Source organism: Homarus americanus, unplaced genomic scaffold (assembly GCF_018991925.1).
Source record: "Homarus americanus isolate GMGI-L3 unplaced genomic scaffold, GMGI_Hamer_2.0 scaffold22232, whole genome shotgun sequence".
NCBI classification, from domain to species: domain Eukaryota; kingdom Metazoa; phylum Arthropoda; class Malacostraca; order Decapoda; family Nephropidae; genus Homarus; species Homarus americanus.
In genome coordinates this window covers 110,001-120,000 of record NW_024720295.1, presented here as the reverse complement: position 1 = coordinate 120,000, position 10,000 = coordinate 110,001, and the positions used below count along the sequence as shown (strand labels likewise).

The window sequence follows — 10,000 nt, the reverse complement described above, 5'->3', positions numbered from 1 at the left end:
TGGAGGATATGGTGTTGTCTATAGTATCCCATCATAGAAAACGGTCATAGTTGTGAGATCAGAAAACGGGAAGAATTATGCTCGGGGTAACTCTCTTGTTTACTGGCTACTGGGGAGAAGAACCGCTCTGTCCCCTAGTGGTTACGGTATAGTAGGTGGGGACTAGAACGACAGCCCCTAGCATTGAGGTACAGTAGGTGGGGGCTAGGAAAAGACAGCCCCCAGCACCAGGGTACAACAGTAAATTAACCTAACCTAACCCCCAGGTAACGCCAGGGTGTTTTAATTGTCAGGTAGGATAATCTGGTGTCAAAATCTTCAGGTGATCCCAATATTATTTTTTTTACAAACACCTACGTCGTGTTAATTAATTTTTATCTCTTCTCTTTGCAGGTGAGTGTGAAGTCTACCCGTTAAGGTGGAGTCCACTCAGGAGCTCACCCTCAAGTGTGAGTGTCTTCCAAGTTAGTGTGAAGACAGCTGCTAACTGTGGTGTTGGGCGGTAAGTGTTTGTGATGCTTAGACAGACAACCATAGCCTCTCCTGTTTAACCACCAAGACCCCTTCTCCCCCGCCCCCTTCCCCATCCCACCCCATCCCATCTCCCTACTCTGGTATTTCCCGGGATTCAGTGATGGGATTAACGCGTCGGCTGGAGGGAGTAGAGAGGGATTGTGGGTAAAAGACGTGTTTGCTCGGTCTGTGTACCAATTGTTGGCGCGGATAATCCCCTAAAGAGAGGTGTATGGTATAGTATGGTTTCCCCTGCCGCTCTGATTCACCAAATATTTATTTATTTTTTGACACTGATATTATTTTTGGGATTGTAGTTGTAAAAGATATATATTAAAACCATATCTACGTTTTTATAATACTTTCTTTGTACTTAAACTCATTCATTATTATTGTTATTGTTTGTTTTTTCAGCCCGTAACTATTCCTTGTCGAATTATATCATAGTGTTGGTAATTTAGCGAAGTGTCCCTTACCGTAAAACATCCATTTTCTCTTACGGTATAAAAACCCATTTTCTTCAACGGGAATTTTTAAGTTCGTGGAGTATATCAGTTTCTTCTAGGGTAAAGGAACTAATGTGTGTGTCTTTTGTAAGCTAGTGAAGTATCCCCCTACCGTAAATAAAAGAAAATTATTCTACTCTAAGTAACACAAACTTCGTGAGGGAAGGAGGTAAGGTAGAGAAAGGGGGGTGAGGAAAGGTAGTGAGGGATAGAAGGAGGGTGAGGGAAGGTAGTGAGGGAGAGAAGGAGGGTGAGGGAAGGTAGTGAGGGAGAGAAGGAGGGTGAGGGAAGGTAGTGAGGGAGAGAAGGAGGGTGAGGGAAGGTAGTGAGGGAGAGAAGGAGGGTGAGGGAAGGAGGGAGGGTGAGGGAAGGTAGTGAGGGAGAGAAGGAGGGTGAGGGAAGGTAGTGAGGAAGGGTGAGGGAAGTAGGTGAGGTGGGGGTGATTAGGTTAGGTTCTTCTTTTTCTTTTTCTTCTTCTCTTCCTCCGCTTCCTATTCTCCTTATTTTCTTCTCCTCCTCCTCCTCTTCTTCTCATCTTCTTTTCCTCCTCTTCCTCCTCTATTTCTTCTCATCCTGCTCCTCCTCTTCCTCTTCTCCTCCTCTATCTCTTCTTCCCCTCCTCCTCGTCTATCATTTTGTTGATAGTGTGAAATTTCAGTAGTGATTTGTGGTGGCTGTGGTGTAGCTCAGATCAGTGCTTGACCCTCACCACACCTCTCTCTCACTTCTCTCACCTCTTCTCTCACTTCTCTCACCTCTTCACCTCTTCTCTCATTGTCTCTCACCTCTTCGCCTCGCATCTCTTCTTGTCTCTCAATGTTTTTCGTTTTTTCTTATTCATTCGTTATTTATTGCCTGCTATATGTACCGTCCCATCCCACCTATCCCATCGACCATCTACTCACCTCCCGTCCCATCTGAACTATCCCATCGTCCTTCTAATCATCTTTTATCCCTATCCCATCGCGTATCTACTTACCTCTCGTCTCCATTCCATCTATTCCATCTCTCAGTCAACCATCATTGTCTATTCCATATCGCCTCTTTTTTTGTGTGTGTGTATTCGACCCTCTCGCTTCCTCTCCCTTTAGAAAGCCCACTTGACCTCTTAAAGTCCCCTCCCCCCCTTCCCTTCCCCCTTCCTCTCCCCCTCCCCTTCCTCTCCCCTCTCCCCTTCCTTTATCCCTGATTTCGATTCTTTTGTGTTTTTCCTTCTCTTATCCTTTCCACCACCTGTTCCCTTATCACTACGTTTATTATTATTTGTTTTAATTCTTTTTACTTATTATTTTACTTATGTATTGAGGAATGAGATGTATTGGAATGGAGTCTATCTATCTATCTATCTATCTATCTATCTATCTATCTATCTCCTGTAATAATCTCTCTCTCTCTCTCTCTCTCTCAGCTGTAACAGTGTCTCCTTGTGTCTCATCGGTGTTCTATATTATCTCTCATTTATTCCCACTATCTGTTAATACTGTTTTTCTATCATCTTTATCTTAATTCCTCTTTTCCATTTTCTGTGCCGTCACCCCGTCTTCTGTAAGCGGCCGTGAGGTGTGGCCGTGTGGGTCTTGTTAAAATCGACGCGGTTTATTTTGGTTTAGGGAGATTCTTCTTCTCTTCCTCTTCTTATCTTCTTCTGTTTCTCTTATTCTTATCTTCGCCTCTTCCTCTTCTTATCTTCTTCTCTTCCTCTTATTCTTATCTTCGCCTCTTCCTCTTCTTATCTTCTTCTCTTCCTCTTATTCTTATCTTCGCCTCTTCCTCGTCTTCTCTTTCTCTTCCTCTTATCTCCTCATCTTCTTCTCTTCTTCCTCTCTTTCTTATCTTCTTCTGTTTTTCTTTTTCTTATCTTCGCCTCTTCCTCTTCTTATCTTCTTCTCTTCCTCTTATTCTTATCTCCTCTTGCTCGTCTTCTCTTTCTCTTCCTCTTATCTCCTCATCTTCTTCTCTTCTTCCTCTCTCACTTCTACTTATCTTCTTCCCCCTTTTCTTACTTGTCCTTCTCCACTCTTCTACTCCTCTTTCTTCCTCCTCTCCTCCTCTTCCCTACCTCATTCTCCTCCCCTCCCCTACCTATTCTCTTCCTTTGTTTACCTTCTTGTTGCCAAATCCACCAGTGGGTGTCTGTCTGAATCCTCCCATGTTTTTGTTGCCACACACACACACACACACACACACACACACACACACACACACACATACACACACACACACACGAGAGGGAGAGAGAGATAGTGAGATAGTGACTGTGTGTGTGTGTGTGTGTGTGTGTGTTCGCTATCAGACTCAAGGCTCGGGTTTACCTGTCCACCACATGGTAATTAAACTCATCCTCAGCGCCTAAGGTGTTTTTTTTTATCTCGTAAGTGTTGCCATCCTCAGAAGATCGTAAGTGGTAGTAATAGTAGTAATAGTAATAGTAGTAGATGCAGTAATAGTAGTGGTAGATAGTATTAGCAATATTGATTAGTAGTAGTAATAGTAGTAGATGCAGTAATAGTAGTGGTAGATAGTATTAGCAATATTGATTAGTAGTAGTAATAGTTCTGTAAACGTTATAAATACGTTGTAAATACGTTGTAAATACGTTGTAAATACGTTATAAATACGTTACGGTAACATTTCTAAGTAGCCACCAACATAGACATCAAATACACATCAACATTACTTAAATACATCTTACTTAAAAACCTCGTAAAGTGTCAAGGTAGAGTAGTCCCTCCCTCTGACACTTAATACACCCTTACACCCACTTATAAAGACTGGTGTAAGGGTGTAAGGGTGTGAGGGTGTAAGTGGTGTGAGTTGATTGTAATGAGGTGATATAATGGGCTGTTATGAGGTACTTAATTGTTTTGTTGTGTGGGTGGTGCTCTTGTCTTTCTCCTCCTCCTCCTCCTCCTCTCGTTCCTTCTTCCTCTTCTACTTCTCCTCGACCTTCCTCTACTCCGACTCCTCCTTTTTTGTTATTCTTTTCATTCTCCATTTCCTTCTTCTTCTTCTTCTTCTTCTTCTTCTTCTTCTTCTTCTTCTTCTTCTTCTTCTTCTTCTTCTTCTTCTTCTTCTTCTTCTTCTTCTTCTTCTTCTTCTTCTTCTTCTTCTTCTTCTTCTTCTTCTTCTTCTTCTCCATTTCCTTCTTCTTCTTCTTCTTCTTCTTCTTCTTCTTCTTCTCCTTCTTCTTCTTCTTCTTCTTCTTCTTCTTCTTCCCCTCTACTACACCCACTTATTTTATGTATGTCTGTTATTGGAACTTGTTTCTGAGTTGTGTGTGGACGTCAGCAGTGTAATGACGTCAGCAGTGTAATGACGTCAGCAATACCTATAACGTCAGCAGGGACAGATTTGATGGTCAATGTCAGATGCTTGTGATGCTGACAATGCTGTATGTGTCTGTGTGAGGGTGTGAGGGTGTGTGGGTGTGTGGGGTGTGAGGGTGTGTGGGTGTGAGGGGTGTGTGTGGGTGTGTGAGGGTGTCTGTGTGTGAGGGTGTGTGTGTGTGGGTGTGTGGGTGTGTGTGTGTGTGGGTGTGTGGGTGAGACTGTGTGACGTGTGAGGGTGTTGAGGGAGTGTGTGTGTGTGTGTGTGTGTGTGTGTGCGCGCGCGCTTGTCCAGGTCTTGTGGACAGAGGCGGGCGTGTGAGTGCTTGAATATAGCCCTTCTGGCCTCACTGTCTCGGGTTGGGGGGAGGGGGGGTGGCCTGAGCAGTGCCTGCAGGATCACATTGCCAGGGGTGGAGTTCTGGCGCCGGTGACTCTCAGGGACCCAGGGTTCAACATACTCACTCTCTCTCTCTCTCTCTCTCTCTCTCTCTCTCTCTCTCTGTCACGAAACTGTACCAGATTTGTGTCTATTTTTGTTTTTAATGTTAGGTTAAGTTAATTTAGGTTAGATTACGTTAGGTTACATTAGTCTTATTATAAAATACAGTAAACAGTTAACTTGGATACTGATACTGAATATCTCTATCTATCTATCTATACTCTCTATTGGCGTTAGGTGCTTGTCATCAGGTAAAACAGGTGTGATAGGTAATCTTCCAGGAGTAGGGAGGTCAATAGGTCAGAGGTGAAGATACAAGAGGTCATCATATCAAGGTGTTAAGAAGTGAGGTCTTCAGGTGAATATGTCAGGAGTAGGGAGGTCAACAGGTCAGAGGTCAAGATACAAGATGTCATGAGGCATAAAGGCAAGCATGAACTTAGCATGCTTCCCTATTGGGCGCTGTAAACGCTTCACCTTACACAAGGATGTACTGTAGGGGGGTGCCCAATAAATAATAAATAAATAAAAAAAAAAGGTCAGGCATGGTGTGTGTGTGTGTGTGTGTGTGTGTGTGTGTGTGTGTGTGCGTTAGTTAAGTCAAAGACTTCTTAATTGGCCTCACATGCCAGAGTCCACCTTGGGATTCTGTCGTCTGGTTCTTACCGTGTGTTGGAGGAGAGTAGTGGGTGGGAGTGTTGGAGGGAGGGAGGTGGTGGAGGGAGGAGGGAGTGGTGGAGGGTGGGGAGTGTTGGAGGGAGGGAGGGGTGGTGGAGGGTGGGAGTGTTGGAGGGAGGGAGGGAGTGGTGGAGAGGGGTGGGAGGGAGGGGCTGGAGAGAAGGAGTGGTGGTGTTGGAGGAGGTTCATAGTGTTGTGTGGTGGTGGTGTGGTGAGGAGATCACTATCTTGCGTGGCCCATGTATGCGCTGACGCCGCCACCACACACCACCCACGACACCACCCCCGCCACCACACACCCGACACACACCCCGCCACCCCGGCACACACCCCGCCACCCACACACCCCCATGCCACCCACGCCCCCACGCCACCCATGCCACCCACGCCCCCACGCCACACATAATCCCACACGACAATAACACACCTTTGTTCCACCTTCATCCATTACTCTCCCTCTCCCTAGTTTATTCTTTCCTCGTGTTTCTCTCCATGCTGTTTCTCTTCCATCTTTCCTCTCTCTCTCTCTCTCTCTCTCTCTCTTATCTCCTCATCATCACCCTTCTCTTTTATCCTTCCCTTCATCTTCCTCCTCTCGTCTCCCCACCTTCCACCTCTCATATTTTTCTCACCAGTTCGTCTCTCTCTCTCTCTCTCTCTCTCTCTCTCTCACCTACTCTACCGTTACAGGAAGTCAAACAGTGGTCGGTATGAGGCAGTTCTTGGGGGGTAGAGATAAACAAACTGTGTTAAAAATCGCTGCTAATGTGTCCCAAGGCCGGAGGTGCCAAACAGGGCTCTCTCTCTCTCTCTCTCTCTCTCTCTCTCTCGTAAACAATAAACCGGTTCATCTAGTGGTGTAGTCTGGGTGCCATATTGTTCAGTATAGTCTCAGTGTCATTTGGGTGCCATATTTAGCTTCTTTTGTTTGCGTTTACAAGAGGAAGGATTCAGGCACTTGTACTCTCGATGACGATATTTTGACGTCATTATTTGTATGGTAGTAAGTTAAGTGGTAGTGTTAAGTGCGTCTTTATGTCTTCACTTAAGGGGGGAGACATTTAATATACGAGTCCTTTGAGACTATACAAGTCCAGGGGCGGTGTGAGGACTCTGAAGGACCCATAAGCCACCCCTTGTGTACACCACCAACCCTTCTTCCGCTCCAATGCCGCCAGAAGTCACGCATGTTCCTTCCTTCAACTCCTTCACTCCTTCACACGGTATTTCCCTTCCTCCCTCCTTCCATGCCTCGAGGTCACTTCTAGGTCATACGCAAACTCCCTCAAACTGGCCAAGGTCACTGTTTATTGTTATTATTATTATCATTAAGACTTACGCAGTGTTTAGGCCGATGACATTAAAAGTTTATTTCTATAAGACTTTGGTGAAGGTCGTGTGTGTGTGTGTGTGGCGGCCAAGTACACACACACACACACACACACACACACACACACACACACACACACACACACACGCTAATGAGTCACCGTAAGGGAAGAGACGAGTTAATTTATTTTTCTAATTTTGTGAGGAAGGTTGTGAGCCCAAGTTGAAGAAGTGTATAAACCATCCCCTTGTCTAGCCATCAACCCCCCCCCCTTCCATCCCCATCCCTTGTCCGTCCGTCCGTCCGTCTGTCTACCCGTCCTCCACTGCACTACAAACTTGGGTATATACACTAAATATATAAACAAACTTGAACAACCTTATGTCTCGTCTACATAGAGTTTATTTTACCCGGAATTAAGTTTTAAAGAGAGGTTAGGTCAGGTTACATTAGGGTTTTGGTCAGATACTTATTGGGGTCTGTTTTGGTGTTTCAGTAGCCCCCTAAAAATAGCCCCCTGGTGTGGGTGATGGGTCTAAGTGTTGTGTTGTATGCAACTTGTGGGGGGCCTGAGAGAGAGAGAGAGAGAGAGAGAGAGAGAGAGAGAGAATTATATCTCCCCCACCCTCTCTCTCTCTCTCTCTCTCTCACTCACACACTCACTCACTCACTCACTCACTCACAGGTCAGGCCAACAGCTGCTATGTTCTTTAGCCTGGTAGTGTCGTTAATGTGACCTAATCTCTTCTTGCTTCATTGCTCGGTTCTTCATTTAATTTCTGTCTTAATTTTTGTGCCGAGTTGTTGCTTGTTTCTTTAATTGTATCATCATCATCATCATCATCATCATCATCATCATCATCATCATCATCATCATCATCATCATCACCATCACCACTATCCTCCATAAGCCTACACTACCATCCTTATCACCACAACTACCACTTTCACCACCACCAATATCACCAACACCATCAACACCACCCTTCATCGTCTCCAACACCACCCATCACCATCACCACTACACCACCACCACCTATCACCACTCCACCACCTATCACCACTCCACCACCCATCACCATCACCACTCCACCACCCATCACCACCACCAATCACCATCACCACTATATCACCACCACCACCTCATACCTCTGTTAATGCATAGTGCCGTTTGTATCACTTCCTCTTCTCGTTAGCCTTACTGTTTGACCTACCGGGGTCATGACCTTGTAGCGGTGAGGTCATAACAAGAGTGTTGTGTTGACGTCTTGTGTGTGTGGTGGGACAGGAAACTTGTTGACACACGGACTCACGCATTTCTCTGTCTGTCTGTCTGTCTGTCTGTCTAGTGATTATAATAATAATAATAATAAATGACAGTAATAATAACCCTATCTTACATGTATATTTATTTCTACTTATGTATATCAATATATTATAACTACTTATGTATGATATGTATTTAATATGTATACTCTCTCCCACAGGTACGCCAGGTGTGAGTTATGGACGTGGTGAAGTATCAACATTCCTCTCTTAGTAACAGCTCGGCAAACTGCTGTAAGTACGAGAGAGAGAGAGAGAGAGAGAGAGAGAGAGAGAGAGAGAGCACTACGACCTCACATCTACGAGACAAAATCAACTTACGATCTTTTTTGAGAATGCTTCGTGTCGTCACCTCTAAACCATGTTACAACGGGGGAAGAAAAACAACATTATACCCTAATGTGTTTTGATCTGTCAGGAAGCTTTCGTCGTGGGTTCTCAAGTCAACTGTCACCCCCCCGTCCACCCCCCCTACACCCTTCAAGTCATCCATATATTGTGTTGTACAGTGTGAGGGGGTGGAGGGGCCACTGTGTGTGGGGGGTGAGGGGCTACTGTATGTGAGGGGAGGGCTGGCTGTGTGTGTGTGGAGGGGTTACAGGAGGGAGGGCTACTGTATGTGTGAGAGGGGGTGGAGGGGCCACTGTATGTGTGAGGGGGGTGGAGGGGGCTACTGTGTATGTGTGAGGGGTGGAGGGGCTACTGTATGTGTGAGGGGGTGGATAAATACTGTATGTGTGAGGGGTGGAGGGGCTACTGTGTGTGTGAGGGTGGAGGGGCTACTGTATGTGTGAGGGGGGTGGAGGGGCTACTGCATGTGTGAGGGGGTGGAGGGGCTACTGTATGTGTGAGGGGTGGAGGGCTACTGTATGCAGAGAGGGTGGAGGGGCTACTGTATGTGTGAGGGGGGGGTGGAGGGGGCTACTGTGTGTGTGTGTGTGTCAGGAACCTGTTGTTCTTTATGTTTGTACAATCCTGTAGTGTTTGTGTGGTGTTTACAATGGGGATTTTTTCTCTTTGTTGTTGTTTCAATATACCAACACAGAGGTGTCATCTGGCGAGAGAGAGAGAGAGAGAGAGAGACCTTTGGCACGTAAAAGGCCTGTCTAGGTAGGTTTCACACGACCCCTCTACCTAATACGTCTTTACCTCCCCCCCCCACACACACCTTGGTTCATATCCAGGAGGGTTTGTTTACATTAATCCCGTTTTCCTTGTGGACGTCGACAGGTGAGTTATTATGAGGGAGGGACTTAGACACATCCGTTACCTCCCATTATGGTGACCTCCTGTGACTGTAATGTTGAGTAGTGACGACTGAGAGGCCATGAGGTCTTTGTCCAGGTGTCCCGTCTGATCGTCTGTATGTCTTTATGTCCGTCGGTGGGTTGGTGGGTTGGTGGGTTGGGTGGGTGGGGAACTTTCTTCACTTGTCCCTCTGCTTTTGTGATGGTTCTGTGATAACTTTATATGAGGGTCTCTCTGGTCGTAGTAGATGATGGTAGTTGTAATGGTAATAGTGGTGGTTGTAGGTTGTCATAATTGTTGGTGTTAGTGATGGTAGTAGGTAGTGGTTGTGGTGGTGGTAGATGATGATAGGTAATGGTGGTAGTGATGGCAGTACTGTAGGTAGTTGTGGTGATGGTGGTGGTGGTGGTGATGGTGATGATGGTGATGGTGGTGGTGATGGTGGTGATGATGGGTGTAAGCGGTGGTAGGTAGTGGTGGTGGTGGAGGGTGACACAGGAAGCTCTATAGATCATGTTACTGAGGCCCAGCTGTGGATGGTGGTGGCTGGTGGTGGTAGCTGATGGTGGTAGTAGCTGTAGGTGGTGGTAGCTGATGGTGGTAGCTGATGGTGGTAGTAGCTGTAGGTGGT

At 46.0% G+C, this 10,000-nt stretch overlaps 1 protein-coding gene across 2 annotated transcripts in view; it reads left to right on the top strand.

The window, feature by feature from the left end:
• The window catches only part of LOC121860490 (pleckstrin homology domain-containing family G member 1-like), a 163,546-nt gene that overhangs the window by 52,439 nt on the left and 101,107 nt on the right, over positions 1 to 10,000 (top strand). Inside the window, exon 1 of one of the 2 annotated variants that reach the window (XM_042357653.1) lies at positions 8,286 to 8,355. The exons of the other annotated variant lie outside the window; for it this stretch is intronic. Within the exon in view, the coding sequence (XP_042213587.1) occupies positions 8,301 to 8,355 (55 nt within the window). The 5' untranslated portion in view covers positions 8,286 to 8,300. Of the gene's footprint in view, positions 1 to 8,285; positions 8,356 to 10,000 lie in introns of those variants that run through there. 2 annotated transcript variants of the gene reach the window in all.